The sequence below is a fragment of the Annulohypoxylon maeteangense genome, assembly GCF_022496945.1.
Source record: "Annulohypoxylon maeteangense strain CBS 123835 unplaced genomic scaffold GGS22scaffold_4, whole genome shotgun sequence".
Taxonomy (NCBI): domain Eukaryota; kingdom Fungi; phylum Ascomycota; class Sordariomycetes; order Xylariales; family Hypoxylaceae; genus Annulohypoxylon; species Annulohypoxylon maeteangense.
Window position 1 is genome coordinate 318,018 of NW_025953251.1, and position 17,379 is coordinate 335,396.

Here is a 17,379-nt window from a genome sequence, read left to right on the forward strand (position 1 = left end):
TTGCGGAGAATTGTAGGACATTGCTTGATTTTGCCAGATAGCTCTTACATATTTGATTTGCATATTTTAAAATGCTTGTGATGAATATGAACATAGGCTCATTTGATGAAAATGACCCAATGATCTGCTTCATGAATCTACATTTGTGCTTTTTGAGGCTGTCGACGACTTCATGACGAATTTAAACCTCGTCGCATCGACCTAGCACCTGAAAAACTTTCATCCTCACGAAATTACGCACAATTAAGAGTTTTGTTGCCTGGAGGTTCGGTGGATTGGCTATCTGTGTGCTACTACTAGAATCTAAATACCAGCACGTTCAGTACTACATCCTCCAATGACCTTATGCGACATCTAATCTAGTAGAGACGCTTGGGGGGAGACATGGTAGCCTTGATGGTCAAGCTACCAACGTTCTGCCAGCCCTTCTTCAACAACGAGACAAGGTAGTTGATAGCCAACATGATGTTGCCGACGAGCTCATCCTCGGTCATGCCGACGTTTCCGACAGCGACACCCATGCAGAGAACCTTCTTCAGCTGGAACTTGATGGTGGACTTGACTTCGTTGATCCTGCCAGTAAGGTCGTCGGAGTGGGAGACGGGCGTAGGGAATTTACCGGCTGGGGATTTACAGTTAGTCTATGGTTCTGCTGTGTAATAAATCGGATTGTACATACCCTTGGACAGACCGGGTCCCAAGAGACGAGGAATCTGCTTGATGAGAGCCTCAGAAGCAACGAAGGCATCGTACTTGCGAGCGAGCTTCTTGATGAGCTTCTTGTTCTTGTTGAGCTTCTTCAAGTCGTCGGCAGACATGGCATCGACACCGCCGTGCTTGGCACGATCGAGATCATGCTGGTCACCCAAGATGCTACATCACAAGTGTTAGTCGCTATTGATTTGCCTGTAGCAGTGGGGTGTAGTACCAGATGCTCATGTTAGGGCGGGGGATGGCAGGCAGCTTGATGGTGCCGGAGAAACGCTTGTCACGCTGAGGGTCATAGTTCTTGAGGCCGATCTGGAGCTCGACAGTCTCAAGGAAGTTGCGCTTCTTAGTGTTGAGGGAGTAATCAAGTAGATCACCGACGTTGGAACGCACTCCGGCTATAGTGGGGTATGAATGTCAGTATATTTCTTTCTTTTCGATTGACGCAGTGGGATTATGAGGATGACTTACCGACTGTGATTTTCGACATGATGACAGTCTTCCAATAGATGGACTCTAATGGTGAGGATTATTGCGTTCGTGGGTGGTGAGAAATTGAGGGGGAAAACGACGATTGCGACGTGTAATGGATTGGGAGGAAATTAAATATTTTTTTTCAATTTTTGACAGTTGCATTTTGCATATTCAAGTTTCGTGGGCTACAAAGAGTGGGGATTGTTAGGTAAGCGATTTCATCGAAGTGACCCCGCATAATTGCTTTGTCATCTTTATGATTTTCCTATGAAAGCCACACGGACTTAACTTATCTCAAGTTCACTCCGTTAACTGATGCTTCTTGAATTTCCTCTCTATACCTCCCTACACATAAAATATCGTCGGCTCTGCAGGCCTATTCCCTCTGGCCAGATACTCATTTAACTTCGGCTAGAAACTCGTCTATGTCGCCTAAATTTAAGATTCCATCGTTGTACGGAATAAGGCTGAGGTACATGAAGTATGTACTACCTATAGGTATGGTGATTGAGTGTGCTTCTCTTCAACTTCACTTCCGAGGATGACGGAATTTCTCTAAATAAGGGCCAACGATCATATCGATTATGTGCTCATCATCCGATGTGCCTGACGCCTTTTGCCTGGTACGGTCCTCAGAACCTGCAACCGCGAGACGGCGTCTGAACGGCCAATCGGGTTGGGGGATTCAAATCCCTGCTTCATCATGGCTCTAGGTCTCTTAAACAAGTCTACGAATCTGTCTTAGAGAGCAATTGGGGACATTTCATTACTACCTACTGTGAAACATGGCTCCGCGCCAATGGATCTTCAAGGTCTACCGGTTGCCGCAAAGCCGGCCTACTGTTGGTACAGACCTCGCACAATTTTGTTTCAATTTATCATTCTTAGATCGGCGCTGAGCTAAATCTGGTAGAGCCCCGACTATCATGACCCTATCATGACCTCTATACATTACCAGAGGCTAGAGAACCCTTAATCTAGTGGCGTTCTTCAATATTAGCCAAAGGCTTCCTGGATTTGAATACTGGCCTAGATATGGTCTACGCCTGACGACGCTGGGTCGCTTAATGGAGTGAATTTGATACGAGCCGCCACCTTTGATGCCGAAAGCGGCACAGTTCTGCAAGAACGCTCGAATACACACTCGTCACCTAATTATTTGTAAACGTCGGGAACCTGCATCATCCACCGTTCTCGAAATGCTACTTGCTGACGAGTTCGTCGCACAGGATTCTGAGTTGGTGAGGTTCGAGTTCTGTTACTGACAAGGGGTTTCTATCAACTGAAGATACCCTGCGGGACAACCCTTATCGATCCAGCAGGAAGCGGATAACGTTGAGGTGAAATTATTTGCATCGCTTCCTTCTACAATGCGACCAATCATCAACGAGCGAGTTACTGTACCTCGGATGCCTTCGGGGGTTGTTGAGATGGCTGCCCACCATTACTGTCTTGCAGATTATCGCTTACTTTTGGCCTACTGGTCGGGTAATATGATGTCGATTCTGCCCAGTCCTATCTAAGATTATGTAAGTTAGGGTGTGATATCACATCTAGAAATCCAAGTCGACGAGATCGTTGAACGGAGGCGGAATGCACCTATGCGGCTCCCCCGCAGGAGTCCTCGAGACATGCTTTACGACCAAGTCTACCCTGCAATCTTTTTTATCTCTTATTCGAGATCCACGTGAATGGATCTTGATTCAAACATCATTTTACAAACACATGAACTAGTCGACGGAATCCACAGTTGGCACTACTTACCAACTACGTTGCTGACTAGTCGAAGGAGGAGCTTTGCCAATAATATGCCATCGTCAGTTTCTCGCTTCTTGATGTCTGATAAGCGCCCCTGGAGTGACATGGGTCTATTCATGCAGGCCACAGGTTACGTGCAGAGATTCTGCCTATCCATCTGCGAGCCCACCATGTTAGGATCTGCCCCCCTTTTGGCCCCCGGGCGGTGGGGGCAGGGGTAATAAGGCTGTCAGTACGAGAAACGTACCGGCGCTCATGGCTACCCTGAGCTGCTTCCAAGTAGCAAGATCTGTCTGGACTGTTCCGACAACCCTATTCGTCACGATCGAGAAGTTCATACGCATGTGGTAACCATCAAACTAGGTGGTGACAACCCCGTATCTACATTTGATAAGTTGGCTCCGAAGTCCTGTCTCATATCTTGAGAATGCAAAACCCGATACTCCACCGGAGGGACAAGATCTTGTGTGCAGTGTGCTAAACTCTTTTCGTTTCCGAAGACTTGGATAGATCGCCATGGTTTGCATAATACATTACCTTATGCTTAACCCCATCTCATCGATCAGTTCGATGCTATAAGCCCCTAGGTACTACTTTCATGTCCAAGCCGGTTGACTTCGAGGTGGCTCGAGTATCGTTCAACGAAGGCAGATAATTCATGTTGCCATGAAACTATTCAACGGCCATAACTCGCAAGGCGTGTCAGGTCTTTCACTTACACATATCTCTAAATTCCGAAATGCAACTTCCGCCCAACTCCGCCACCGAGAGCTGGCCAACGCCGAACTATGTTAACCCGGAAACGAGAGGACATATAGGGATGGCTGTTGGCATTCTACTCGCTGTGATGGTTACGATAATTTTAGCGATTCGATTGTACGCAAGGAAATGGCTGACCCGAGGTTTTGGGCTCGACGATGTCTTCATATTACTTGCATACGTAAGCTAGCACTGCAGCTTTACTTTTCTTTTGCTCTATCATACTAACGCATAAAAGCTTCCTGCTACGGCATATACAATCATCGGTATTGTTGCCGAGCAGAAATTCCATTGGAACCGGCACACTTGGGACCTAGAACTAGAATACTTCGTTCCAGGTTTACAATTAATGTAAGATGCCCTTCACAGTTTAAATGACTTATTAGCTTAACGGTATATTAGACTTGTCAACCAGATACTATTTAATCTGGCAACCAGTTTAACCAAGCTGTCGATACTCGCGCTTCTCCATCGGCTCACATCTGCTTCAGGAGATCGGATGATGACCATCGCTGTTATGGCATCGATAGCAATTATTAGCCTCAACTGCTTCATCTTCATCATAGTCAGCATATTCCAATGCACGTAAGTTTATAAACATAATAAATGCAAAGGAAAATTAAGATCTAACAAATCCTTAAAATTAGGCCTTTATGGGAATTTTGGGAGCTTTCTTCTGGGCCACAAAATTGTATCGATCAGGATGCCCATCTAAGGGCGATTAACCTCATCAACACCCTCACCGACTGGCTCGTCGTACTCCTTCCCCTCAAGACAGCACTCGGATTGAATCTGCCTGCTAGGCAAATTAGCATGGTTATCTTCCTCTTCGGTGTTGGCGTCCTTGCAAGTTCGGCAGGAATTGCGAGATGTTATTTCGCATGGATGTTGACAACTAACTTCGACACTGTCTGGAACAACTGGTCGTCGTGGTTTTGCAGCGCCCTTGAGTTAAATATTGGCATAGTATGTATATGACCTCGTTTACATGCACGGCTTTTGATTAACATATTTTCAAGATATGCGCCTCGATTCCGGCGACGAAACCTTTCTTTTCGAGCTACCTCCCTAACGTATTTGAGACTACGTTTCGACCACATAACTCCATGACTATGGACTGGAATAGGAAATTATTGACACAATCACCATCTCTAACTACCTTCATCGATCAGTCATCTACATCATCGACCTTCCTTCCGCAACACCCCACGCCGCTACTCTCCAACCCTCAACTTGCTAACCTCAATAAACCACTACCCCCTATTGTATCTAATCGACACGTCGATTTAGAAGCGCAACCGGTACCCGTGAATGAATTTGGCCCATATACCCGTTCTATAAAAACATCATTACCCCAGCGGGCTGGTGTAAGATTCAGCGATCCTTGTAGGAATCTGCCACCGAGCAGTTCCCAACCGCAAGATCGAACTACAATATTAATAATGTACCGAGCGGATAACGAGTCGGTGCCTATACAACAAATACCCAGCCGCGCATCATTCGCTTAAATTTACCCGTTCAAATGATTCACATTCCTAATTACTGGGAGGCTACATTTTCTTTTCTCTAATGTCATTGGTAACGGCGTTTTCAGTGGGCATCAACGCAAAACGAATCGTTCTGCAGTTTTACATGGGGCATACTTTAGAGCATGGGTTACAGTTCATTCATTCAACGGCACCGGAATTGCATTTTCACGAGAGCTGGATCAGGGTTCAACTCATCAGGGGAAGGTTGGGATAAACGGTGTTGCTCTGCATCTGGACGGCTTATACGAAGATACCCACTTTCGCTCACCGGAGGCTCATTCGCACTTCGCTAGACACGGCAACTATCATTTCTTCACTACACTTTTTTCCTTCTCTAAATTCCACCATACCAATCATTTGCCTCCGAGCGAAAATCACTCACTCGCCTTCCCAGAACTCATTACTACTTTACCTTGGAGAGGGGGGAGTTTTACTATAGCATAGCGACCTATCTAAGGTGGTAGCGAGGATCACCTTGGGGAAACGCATAGAAACATACATTAAACGTCAATATGTCTTGATCGCCATCCCCGCATGAGATCCCCGATATCTGTCAAATCAACCACATGTCCGTACACACGCCAATCAAACAGCTATAATTAGGTACACATGTATGATGCATGTCTACCGTTTAGTGTAGTAATCGGAATCCAAAGAAAAAAAAGAGGGTGTGTGTAGTTGTAGTTTACTTAAGCTCTACCAAACAATTCCACTCCCGAAGGATTCGATAGTTGAAACAGGATCCGATCTATCTAACAGGAGCCCCTGGATTACCGAACCACCACTACCTTTCCGTGACATTTAAAGTGGGGAGCTGGCTTTTTCGACTTGTTGTCTCCGTTCGGCGCCCCGGTAATGGCGGCAATGTCGTTGTTGAATATAGAGTCGTAGTTTGATGGAGGAAGTAAAGGTCTAGCCCGTTTCTCTCCTTCCTCTCACAGGCGTTGAATTATCGCACTAGAATATGAGAACAGCGACGAACATCGCCGTCTACTACCCATTCGACGCAGAGCGGGCGCGGGGTAAGGAACAGAGGATTCGTGGGCATATCATAGCCTCAAACCAGCGTCCTGATGCGTCGTCTGCTCCTCAAGGGTTACCTTCTGGTGGGTACCGGGACGGGCTCTGGGAATACATCGGGTTGCCTAAAGCAGAACTGTTAATTCCAAGGCTAGGGCCTCGGTGTTGGGTCTCGGTGACCAATGAGTGGAATATGTTGAGGCTCTTTGAGGTATATTCTCGACTTGCAATGGCATAGAGTGCGTTCCATTTCGGTATTCGTTAGCAGTACTACCTTCTTACTTACTTACTTACCTACCTACTCATGTACGATAGGTCGCATATTCTCTACTAGTTTTCCTTAAGTCCCAATAGCTCTATAACCTGTCCATTGTTTCACCACTATCTTGCAATCCTACATTTTCGTAAAGTTAGGGTGGTAACACTTTATACTATCCAAGTCCTGGGAGGCTAACTAGAAAGCCTAAGTCCTGTATCACATTAAGCCCAACAAGAGCTACGGGCTTCTTAGCTCTAGTAATCCGTCATGTTTACCTACCTGGTAGGTAAGTATGTAGATGTTCCAAGACCAAGTCAATCAAATGTTTCAATTAAAGGAGATTAAATATCATACGAGTAATACTGCTCCTCACCAAATCACCCTTAAAGACGCCCGAAACATCAGAGGAATACATCCTCAAATGGAAAGTAAGAACCCTAGTAATAGATACTGTTCACATTTAATGACCTAATCACTAAAAGCATAGGGAAGCATAAGAGTTGACAGAAGTAAGGGAGTTGGGAACAACGGCTGTCACAGATATCGAGGGCGGAGTAGATGTATTTTTCGAGTTCTAATTAAAACAAAGAAAACTATATGATGTCTAAATGTAGCTGTAAATAAGCTAGATGTTCAAAATATCCAATAACCAAATATAAGCTCAAAGTGTCTAGATGCAATCAGATCACCAGCAACAATCAATCAATCCAACAATATCTCTATCGCTGCCTCCTGGTCGCAAGCCAATAACTATCGACTACCTGGTCGATAGTTGCTGCGACATTTCATAGGGCATGGCCGCGCGGGCCGTCACGTCCCTTTCCTCCTTTTCCTCCAAGCGCATATCTATCCTCTCAGGCTCGATGTCCTGGAATCGACTCTTCCCACACACCTCGGCATGTCCATGGTTTTTTCTTAGGTCTCAATCCGGAAAATTTCTACAATCAAATGAGACGTAGCAACCGGTACCTATATCCCTGGGGGTCCAATGCCGGGCTCGGCTCGGAGCGTGGCGGTTTCTTCAAATGAATCCTTAGAGCCTAGCCAGGCTCCGTCACGGTCTCCAGACCGGTGGAAGAAGAAGTAAAAAAGGTTGGAATATGCGCTTGCATATCCTCTGGTCTGTTAAAAATCATCCTTGGTCCTTAGTTTCGATTTTCGCTGCTGGATATCATGTTAGCTAGCTGAACGAGAGATGTTGATTGGGAGGCATATCGTATACGCACGTTCTTCATCTAGCGAGTGTGGTGTCCATGGGATCGTCTGTACGAATCCTGGGTGCTGGTCTTGTTGGAGTGGAGTAGCTTCTGGGAGATCTTTCCCATGGCTGCCAAGTGGTCCCTGGCCTCGGTGATTTGATGCAAGTAGTCAAAAGCATCTGGGACGCTGAATTCTTGCAGGTAGTTCTGCAGGGCCTTGTGGTGCTGGTACCATTCGTCAACCATGGGCTGCTCGGCGGCTCTCATGGCAGCCTCAGCTTGAGCATATCTGGAGGCATGCTTGCGGCTGCTGGTGCTGTCTACGGAGTCCTTGTTCTTGCGCTTTCGGCCCTTGGCCGAGTGTACGGAAGATCCGTGCGCAGAGGGAGGAGATCCACTGACAGCGTTGAGTGAGTTTCCGTTGTCATTGTGGACGCGTCTCATGTGGTCCTTGAGGTTCCACTGGCGAGGGAATCCATTTCCGGGAACAGCGCGGTCACAACCCTCGTATGTGCAGAGGTAGGGCTTGTCGCCGTGACCATGCATAGCGTGAGCCTCTCGTTCATGTCGGAGGAGGCAAGCAGTTGAAGAAAACCGGGCGTTTTCGCACGAGTCAATCTTGCATCGGTATGGCTTCAGGTGCGAGTCGACGAACTTGCTGTATGGTGGTTAGATCTGCAGGCATTTCCAAAGTATGCTCGACTTACTCGTAGTTGCACTTCAGCTTCTCGGGCTTGTGGTTGCAGCTGGACTGGCCCTCCCAAGGGCAGTGGAAAAGTCCGTCGCCCTGTGGGCAGGCGGTCTTATACAGCGGGTGGTCCCGGGCAGAAGACTCACCATCACCGCTGGAGCGGCGAGTGAAAGAAGGAGGCAAGGCAAACATGTCATCCGCCAAAACAACTCCGTTGGGATCCTCTGTAGTCATCATGCCCATCTGGCGATCGAGGCTGATAGCGTTCTCTACGTCAGAGTGTGTCCGAATGTCATTGCGATTAGTTCAACATACCTTGGCGAGATGCCATTTATGATTGGCGAAGAATCGTTAGTCCGCGAGGGAGAAGATTCCATGGGAACGGACCATGCATCCTCAGGGAGACCAGGGGTAGAAAGTCGGGATTCAACGGGGCTCAGCGAGCTCCAGGTAGTAGCAGCGGGTGAGTTTCCTGCGAGGTTGGCCTCAAAGTTCAATTGCATTTGGGTGGGATCGATGTGCTGTTGTCCCATCCCCGGGGTAAGCACAGCAGGAGAGTATGGGAGTCCATCTGTAGGCAAACCTACGCTCATGGGCAGTGTTGGGTAGAACATTTGAGAGGAGACAGAGTGGGCATCCGATTCCTGGAGAAGATATGCGTCCATCTGTGGATTACCTGACAAGTCATAATTCGACATGTGCGAGCCATGAGACATAGAGAGCAACCTTGGGCGGCTCTTCTGTGCTGAGGCTTTGATAGTTCTGTTCTTGTGGCTTCCGGAGGAGCCCCTCGAGCTGATCCGTCGCATGGGCTCTGCGGCGGAAGCTTGGGCTTGCTCCGAAGCGATCCATTTGTTGGTCATGTCATCCACGGCTTCATGTTGGTCCTGTCCTCTGGGAGTAACTTGGCCATATGAAAAATGGAAATCCTCTTCGCCATTGAAGTTCTGTGTTCCTTCTGCTGCATCCCATACTGAACCATGAAGGTCCGCATGTCCCGTTTGAGAGTAAAGAAAAGATCCGCTGGAATTGGCAAGCATGTTTCCTTGGGAATAAGAGCTGTAGTCACTGAGGATTAGGTTAGTGTTCTGTATAACCACTACCTGGCGGTAAAATCACGAAGATGCTCCCAAAATCATGTACAAATGAAATGGCTTCAGCATGGTACAACTTTGTTCCTGTTCCCGCAACATCGGTTAGTCTTACGCACAGTTTTGGTATTTTGGGGAGGGCATTCGTATACAAACCAGAATGAAGTGTCAAGTTAACTAATAATCCGAGGGTTTGGTACCCAGTGACACCATAGCATATATAGTCCCATAAATTGGAAGATCCAGATGGTGAATTTGTAGGCGGCCTTGAGCAGAACGATGCAAAAAGAAAATAAAGCAAAAAAGAGAAACCGAAAAGCAGAACGGTACAAAAATGAAATCCGGGTAGATAGAATCCTGAAAGTTCCAAGTCGAATTGACTGTCAGAGCACAGACGGTTGATATGTTAGTCCACGAACACGCGATCAATCAGGTTGAAGCCGATCGAGTCGACACACATGGCATACGTACTGCTGTCGGGAAGGCAATGAGACGCGCAAACCCGGTGTCGACAAGACCGTCCTCTGGAAAATTGGCTAGGTGTACCTCGGGGATCCAGGCAAAGCGGCACAACTATACTGCTCCTCAGGAAAGGGTTGAAGTTCCGGAATATCATAGGCGAGTTTGATCACAGTCGAAATGCCGTATATCCTATTTGGGTGCACGCAATCAAGTCTGAGCTCCTAGGTATGACAAGTCTAAGTCTTGCCCTACACGACTACTGGATGTGTGAAGCAACACAGCAGAAACGAGGGAAGCACCGCTTGCGGGGGGTCCGGAAAAGTCGTGTTGTAAATCCATAGTCCGTAGGTGAAGAACATAAACAAGAGAAAATCCATGGGTCCGCGATAAGAAAATCCTAAGCAAAGTCCGTCAAGTTCGTAGATCAAGTCACAACGGATCCGCGGGCTGGCTCTCTTCCTAGTCTGAAAACAAAGCAATACTTGTCACTGGTATCCGGTAGAGTCTATCCTGGAGTTGCTGTTGTCACTCTTTTCTCTGCGCGGGCGATACTTACTGTTTCGACGTTGAATATCTGATAATTTCTTTGATGATCCATCTGAGAGACGTGGAGTGGTCAAACACGGACAGAAGCCCGTGCTGCTTGCTTGTGAAGCTAAGCCTCAGAAAAAGTCCTGAGGATTGAAAATCCGGGGAAGATTGACCTGGTGTCCTTCTGGGTTCCATTTCCTTGAAAGGTCCTGTTCCGGATTATCCTGTGATGTTTCCTGTCCTTTCCGGGCAAAAACGGAATATCCTCCAGTTTGTCCTGGGCTGAGTACGAAGCAAAGCACTTGCGATGAACTGAGAAACACGATGCATACATGACTTCGTAAAATACATGATATAGAGTTGTCGTTTGAAAAATCAGACCCCAAGACTCCGGAAATAGAAATGAAAAAACAATGCAATATACCTCGCAGGAGTGTGGACATCGTCCATGTCTAAAGATGAGTTGAAGCCAGACATGCTGTCCTGGCGGGAAGCAACCATGGCTGTCATTTGATGATTCCTCTTGGGTCAGGAACCGTTGGAACGAGTAGCAGGGCTCTCCGGATAATCCCTTTGAATCCTGTGGCAGTGGCAAACACTACTGGAAAAGGCGGTGATTCCTTGCGGAGCAGAGTGAGACTGGTTTCTCAACTGATCTGTTGTTATACAGTCTGTTCTTCTGTCGACAAGTCGTTGTACAGAGGCGATCCCTGGATAGAGATAAACAACCGGCAATATTCAAACACGGCCTGAATGGGTACTGATTGAGAATCCTGTGTGGGTAACTGGATAACAACTATGAGAGTTGCGGAGCAGTGGTAAAATGTCTTGGGTATAGCAACAAAAAATAAGCCACGGGTTCGGTTGAGAGTTGGTGATAATGGTGATAATGGGTCTCGGTTGGGCAGAAACGTCAGGGCTTTGGGCTGGAAAATAGGAGTGAAGAATGGATGTTGGGCAGAGAGAGGGGACATTCGGGTTTTATTGTGTGCCATAGGGAAGAATTGTGGATGGGGTGTAGGACCGGGTTGGCCAACGCACACGATGAGAGAGGATGACACGATGCCAGGGTGTCGTGCTTGAGGTGATGCAGTTGGCTGGTAGTTGGCCATCGCTGGCTGTCGTTGGCTGATGATGGCTGGTTGTGTGGGAATTGTAAAAAGAAGAAGCAGGGAAGATTCCAAGGAAGTGCAGCGCTGCTATCAACCCCGCTCTCAAGCTAGATCCACACTTGACCCACACTTGACCCAGGAAAGACCCATGAAAAGTCCATGAAAGACCCACCATACCAAGATTAATTGGTCTAAGGTCTGGGTAATACCTTCTATTGGCTAATCTATCGACCAGCTAAAACGCGCTTGACTGTTTTGACTGGTTGATCACGGTAATCACCTCCTGCAACCGCAAAAACGGCTAACTAATAACGAGCAATAATTTCCCCTCACTTTTCCATCTTATCCACCTAGGAAATGTGCTGGCCGTCTCCTACTGCACCAGGACTGCAATCGTCATAGGCTCGCAGGGCTCGGTCCGTAACCATGTGGATACTCAGAGAGTTGTCGACAGCCTATTGAGTGTTCTTGAGTCCTATTGAGTCTATCATCATGCAGCGTGACGACTTCAACGAGGGGTTTCTGGTCGCTGCGGTAGGCCAACGTATCAAAACGCACCAAAACGTATCACCACCTCTCTGCGAGCCTTCACCAGCTCGTACCAGCCCTTGCGGGAGTCGCGGAAATTTGTGCAATATTCTCTCTTTCTTCTTAAACCCCTCATGCCAGCACGAAATCACCTGGTATTTTCATCATCGAACTCTCGGCGGCTGTTAATTGACCCCGATTGTCGGTGTAATTACTCCTTTTCGAGCTGAACTATCGACGCTGAAATGAGCGGTGAACGAAGAGATACATACGAGATGCGTCTTGCCTTACATCTTACATTAGATACCTAGGTACGGTATCAGATTGTTGCTAAGGTGCTTCGATAATTGGCGCCGAAATGAACCGTCCTGACTTGTCATGTGTCACAATTTGACAATCTCGAGCCAATACCTATCTCTAGGTAGTAGGTACCTACCTGTAGGTAGACGATTGATTTGCTGTCCAGTGTCTGCCGGGCTTCTGCTGGCTTTGCTGGTCACTGACCTGCCCGACCTAGCCTCGCTGACAAGTGGCCGACCACACGTTACGCATCGCCCGCGCGATATGGTGAAATAATTTTCATCTGCCACCTCCCTACCTGTGTAGTAGTTATGCAGGACTACCGGATTTCCTCGTCCGAGTTTGCTTCGAAAGTCGTTATCCAGCGGCGCAGGCGGTAGGAAGAGGAAAATACGCCTTGGTCATTGTATGGTGTATGGTGTGTGGTGTGGGTATGTTGTGATACGCCAGCAGCTCAACTTGCCCAGGTCCAGGTGCCTATTGGGATGATTTAGGACTCCGGATTCCCGAACCACCGCGATTGCAATGGCTTCAACCTCGCATCAGTATGGCTTCATTCAGCTACACAGCAATATCGTAACGTACGAAATTCTAACGGGTATCATCGTGTATTTGGTCCCAATCTAGGGATGACGCTATATACAGTACCATTTCGGTAATTTTATTATATACACATATGTACAAGGCATACACAACCTCATTAGTCGACATCTCATGCGCCGTGCCATTCAAAGCATCTCCCCTCGTCTTCCCAGACTGCTTGTTCCCATACAGCCTTCAACTCCATCTCCCCGTCAAAGTTATCCTCCCAAGCGAAGAGCATCAGAATCGACTTCGCAGCTTCCCAGTTCTTTATCCTCAGCATTTGGCTTGCGAGGTTTATCTTATCAAGGTACACGTCTCGCATCACCTTCATCTGACTCTCTTCGAGGTCGTCACTCGTTTTAGCAGCCATCGTGGCACATGCCCCAAACATGACGGACCAAAACCAAAGAGATTGGCTGTATTGTCCTTTTTGCATCGGGATCTCGGTGCGACATACATCTGCTAGCAATTGCTCGATGAACCAGTTAAGTATGAAGGAATCGACGCAGCCTTCACGCATGATCACGTAGAGGTAGAAGTAACAGGCTATAAACCCCGACCTACTAGAGTCCACTGATCTAAGGGGGCTTAGGACGTTGCTATCGCTCGCCCGGGGATGGGGGGCTTTTCTCGCTAGGATCTCGGAGAGCGGCTCTCCTGAATCGTGCGAGCCGCCCAGTATGTACAGACTATAGATCGGTCGAAGTGCAACTCGCAGCAGCGATATGATCATTGACTGATGCACGAAGTCCGTTCTACTAATGTCAAGGATGTCCCAGACGGGGCGACTAGAGACACTTCTTGCTGCCCTACGAGGAGAAAACCGTTAGCCTTCATCAGGCAGACAAGCGACAGGCACGTCAGACAGGGATAGGCATTGCACGCACATTAAGATCATTCGTTGGAGTAGGCCCATCTTCCTGGGCCGTCTATCTTCGCCTTGCAGCTCCTTTATTTTCGCAAGTCCCCGTAAATGAGATGAGACGGCGTCAACGGACCCCAAGGAATTCTAGCAGCGGTTAGTAGGCGGACTGAAGGGCATTTTCTGGGTCTTGGTGACGCGTACCTCGACCAAAGCGAGGGTCGAAACGGCAGCAATCGTGCCATCGTGAACAGCCGCGTCCGGATGCCTTAGCTGATCGGTTACAAATCGTATTGCCTGCAGCTTGTGATAGAGGTAAGGGACTCGGAAATGCTCGACATCGCCGGTGGACCAAGCCCAGTGCAGGGCTGTCATTAACAACGCAGCGTGGAGGAATCCCGGATGTGACAAGGCTTTGTGGACGCTAGGTTTCTGCAAGTTAGGTCCAGTCTCTTGAGGAATTAAGGAATTAAAGCTGCCCCACAGCCACGATTGCGATCATCTACTCACATAAACGAATTGGCATCTCTTTCGACACGAGTGGTGTATAATACCTTCGTATTTGTGACTTGGACATCAATACTCGTTAGTATCCGGTCACATGTTGTGCCGTTGCCCAACGTAACCGGCATCACTCACAGAGTTGGAATAACGATCGTGACCTGTGGGGTACGTCGTACGAAGTCCCTAGGAATGGGTCTTTCGGGGTAGCGTCTACCAGGTGTAGACTTGGCTCGGTAGAGTCGTGAGGCTCCCTAGATCCGGATCTGCACTCGGCCTCCGTAGTATTGGACTCAGCATCTCCGTCCGGATAGCCACATTCTCCACCATGTCGAAGACAATATGTACTACGGCATAGTCAGCCTCACCGAAACGCGGTTTTGAGAGAACCCTCCGGTCAATGGGACGCAGGGAGGGCAAGCAAGAGATGGACTAATGTAGATAGGCGCAGATTGCTTCATCTGCGGAACAAGGGCTCAAGGAGGTAACGTATGTAACACAAGTTTGGTTTGCGTCGGGCACCAATCGCCTGTGCAAATGCGAAAAATTCGGCGGCGTGCTTCGTATACACTCACTCAGACGCAACCCGCATCGGCTCACGGAGTCACATTTCGGCGACTTACCAAAGAGGTCTTCGCTCGTCGCACCGGATGTGCTTAGCCTTGCACGTGGAACAGCCATTCCTCGACCTTCGATGAAATTTGCGTTGTCGCTGACGCTGGGTTGCTGGGGCTGATTCAGCCATCGTATGTAACAGATGCATCTGATACTCGAGATTCGTAAGCAGCGCTCTATTTCGATTTTAAAGCCGTACCACAATAGAAAAGAACATATACGGCATTCGAAACCGTAATCTTCTGACATCTTCACATCTCATTATATTATCAATGAACTCGTCAGGCAGACGAATTTCCTACCCCTGGTCACCACGCGATGATTTCATTGAGCCATTCTTGGTCGAATCCTACCCTTCTGTGGCATTGTATGCTTGAAAGCCCCACCGTCATCATCCAGCGTCGACTCAAGCGAACCGATTCGACCGGGGTTACCAAGCTTAATAAACACTTCCGGCTTCAACGGCTGGATCCTTGATTATCCCGACACATGCCTGTCAGATTGTGATAAACTCTCAGCTCACCGGCTGGATGGCTGGACGATAGCAGTGCGCCATGTGCATAACGAATAATTACTTCCACAACACACCGCACCGCACCGCACACTCAATCTTTTCGCAGGTCCCTCTCAATACGAATATAAAGCGGTCACTACGATAGATGAATGTCCAACCAATATCATCCACAGGTTTCCGAGAGATATTAATAGAATTAAAGATCTGTGCTAATAGTGCCTCCCCGTTCCGTCGGGAGGAGGCATAAGGCAGACACTTTCCACATTTTCATATTTTGTGGGACTAAACAAGCGTTCCATATCTCGATTGGCGGACTGGCGGACCCTTTAATTGATGCAAAGTTGAGGTTCCATAATAGGGCTAGCATGAGACACTGCGATCCTGAAGATAGAAAGAGTAGCACGAGCTGAAAAGTCGATATGGAATACGCGTAACCCTATCCGTAGCACTGTTACATTTTATGATTAAGTTGGCATAACAATCCATGGCATAGAATCCCCACTGGTCCATAGAAGTTTAGAAAAAGGACATATCACAGATCTGCTCATCTTTTATGTCAGAAGTCTAGACATCCAACTTCGCCTTATGGCTAAGAACCTTATGCATATCTAGGGGTACATACCTGGTCTTCGACTCTCCCCCTGTTTTCTATACGCCGTATGAAGCGTCGACGAGGTCGTAACCAAGTCAAAAAGATCTTACATCACATTGTCACTAGGGTTGAACTACGGTTTTCCGCAATTGTCCTGCCATTGAAAGGGCATTCAGGCCATCTCGCCAATGGTGTATCGTCCAATTCATGGATTAGAAGACTTATCATGTTATTGTTCGTCCCAAGTCAAGATATTACCACGTGTGAGCAGGCATGTTTCTGCATCGTTGCTACCATACTATGAACCAACCATTCGAAAATATCCGACTGTCCGTCATGATTACGCGCTTCATCTCACTCACTTTTAGAATCGATGTTACTCTACTTTATTCATTGTCAGGGGTATTCGTGTAGAGGTTCGAGAGCCTCTTAATATGGATCGGTTGAGGTTTGTGTATGGTGGCAGATCGATAGCCTTTCTAACAAGGCGACGCCAGTCAATTCTCGACAATCAACGCCAATTTCTCAACAAACGGCCGGCCAATTCCAATATTTCATTTATCTGTCTAGACCTCCCATTAAGCTGACATAGCCCCTATTAAACATACACACTTCAAAGATACTATTGGCGTCGAAATGGTCACGCTGCTTATCACATTCTATAATCTCACGTTCCTTAACTTCTACGCCACAAGCCTGCCTCAATTCAAGCAGTATATACCTGTTTTAATCTATATTTTGGCCGAGTGTACCCCAACGCGGCAATCAAGGTAACCGGCGCTTCCTTGAATGTGCCCTCATGCTTACAGCATCCACATCTATGGATGTCCTTTTGCAATTCTGCAGTTCATAATATTGCTTCGCTACCTACCAGACAAATGGCAAGAAGATACTGAGATGTTGCGCCGTACATGTAGGACTTTGGATAGGAGATATCCACCCAATACTTCTATACTATACACAATCATACACCCCATACTTAACTTTATCCAAAGAAATATCCCCATGATTATGTAGGTAGGTAGTTACGCTTATAGTCGATGGCTTTTGCCGATACGCGAAGTTGTTAGAATAAAGTACTAACAGAAAGGTATGACGGCTTTACAACTGGAAGTAAAAACCCGGAAACTCTAGGGCTTTACAGTGCAACTGCCAACTGCACAATTGGCAAATAGTTCCAGCCACTTCCAATATTCACTCAATCCACGCTAAGCGGGTCTCTGAACTTTGAATTACAACAGCCCTGGAGCAAGTGCGATACAGTGGTCTAAGCTTTAAGCTTATAAGTT

The 17,379-nt window shown here is 47.5% G+C and overlaps 4 protein-coding genes across 4 annotated transcripts; 1 reads left to right on the forward strand and 3 right to left on the reverse strand.

Annotated features, from left to right (window-relative positions):
* Positions 1-250: 250 nt before the first annotated feature.
* On the reverse strand, positions 251-1,325 carry GGS22DRAFT_156306 (60S ribosomal protein L10a). The gene is made up of 4 exons (XM_047960347.1): positions 1,180-1,325; positions 929-1,106; positions 680-873; positions 251-622 (listed from the first exon to the last, which is right to left on the reverse strand). The coding sequence occupies exons 1-4, from the start codon at positions 1,196-1,198 to the stop codon at positions 360-362; spliced, it is 654 nt and encodes a 217-aa protein (XP_047820990.1). The 5' UTR covers positions 1,199-1,325; the 3' UTR covers positions 251-359.
* A 2,248-nt stretch (positions 1,326-3,573) lies between these two features.
* Positions 3,574-5,700, forward strand: GGS22DRAFT_105398 (uncharacterized protein). The gene is made up of 5 exons (XM_047957793.1): positions 3,574-3,880; positions 3,938-4,050; positions 4,102-4,284; positions 4,347-4,665; positions 4,719-5,700. The coding sequence occupies exons 1-5, from the start codon at positions 3,680-3,682 to the stop codon at positions 5,205-5,207; spliced, it is 1,305 nt and encodes a 434-aa protein (XP_047820991.1). The 5' UTR covers positions 3,574-3,679; the 3' UTR covers positions 5,208-5,700.
* A 1,311-nt stretch (positions 5,701-7,011) lies between these two features.
* On the reverse strand, positions 7,012-11,557 carry GGS22DRAFT_156318 (uncharacterized protein). The gene is made up of 5 exons (XM_047960348.1): positions 10,906-11,557; positions 8,713-9,465; positions 8,414-8,653; positions 7,734-8,364; positions 7,012-7,671 (listed from the first exon to the last, which is right to left on the reverse strand). Exons 1-4 carry the CDS (start codon positions 10,989-10,991, stop codon positions 7,743-7,745), a joined length of 1,701 nt encoding a protein of 566 aa, XP_047820992.1. The 5' UTR covers positions 10,992-11,557; the 3' UTR covers positions 7,012-7,671; positions 7,734-7,742.
* A 1,576-nt stretch (positions 11,558-13,133) lies between these two features.
* GGS22DRAFT_185995 (uncharacterized protein) lies at positions 13,134-15,114 on the reverse strand (the record flags this gene model as incomplete). Its single annotated transcript, XM_047964392.1, has 6 exons — positions 13,134-13,815; positions 13,894-14,015; positions 14,073-14,292; positions 14,379-14,436; positions 14,508-14,716; positions 14,993-15,114. The coding sequence occupies 6 exons, from the start codon at positions 15,112-15,114 to the stop codon at positions 13,134-13,136; spliced, it is 1,413 nt and encodes a 470-aa protein (XP_047820993.1).
* Between the last annotated feature and the right edge of the window lie 2,265 nt (positions 15,115-17,379).

Excerpts from the sequence above, each read along its gene's own strand:
- GGS22DRAFT_105398 (XM_047957793.1), top strand. The coding sequence starts at position 3,680 with ATGCAACTTCCGCCCAACTCCGCCACCGAGAGCTGGCCAACGCCGAAC. Across the intron at positions 3,881-3,937 it reads TCTTCATATTACTTGCATAC|CTTCCTGCTACGGCATATAC; the intron begins GTAAGCTAGCAC and ends AACGCATAAAAG. Across the intron at positions 4,666-4,718 it reads TTGAGTTAAATATTGGCATA|ATATGCGCCTCGATTCCGGC; the intron begins GTATGTATATGA and ends CATATTTTCAAG.
- GGS22DRAFT_156306 (XM_047960347.1), bottom strand. Across the intron at positions 874-928 it reads CGCCCTAACATGAGCATCTG|CATCTTGGGTGACCAGCATG; the intron begins GTACTACACCCC and ends CTTGTGATGTAG. Across the intron at positions 623-679 it reads GGGACCCGGTCTGTCCAAGG|CCGGTAAATTCCCTACGCCC; the intron begins GTATGTACAATC and ends GTAAATCCCCAG.
- GGS22DRAFT_156318 (XM_047960348.1), bottom strand. The coding sequence starts at position 10,991 with ATGACAGCCATGGTTGCTTCCCGCCAGGACAGCATGTCTGGCTTCAAC. Across the intron at positions 9,466-10,905 it reads GATGTCCACACTCCTGCGAG|TGACTACAGCTCTTATTCCC; the intron begins GTATATTGCATT and ends CCTAATCCTCAG. Across the intron at positions 8,365-8,413 it reads AAGCTGAAGTGCAACTACGA|CAAGTTCGTCGACTCGCACC; the intron begins GTAAGTCGAGCA and ends ACCACCATACAG.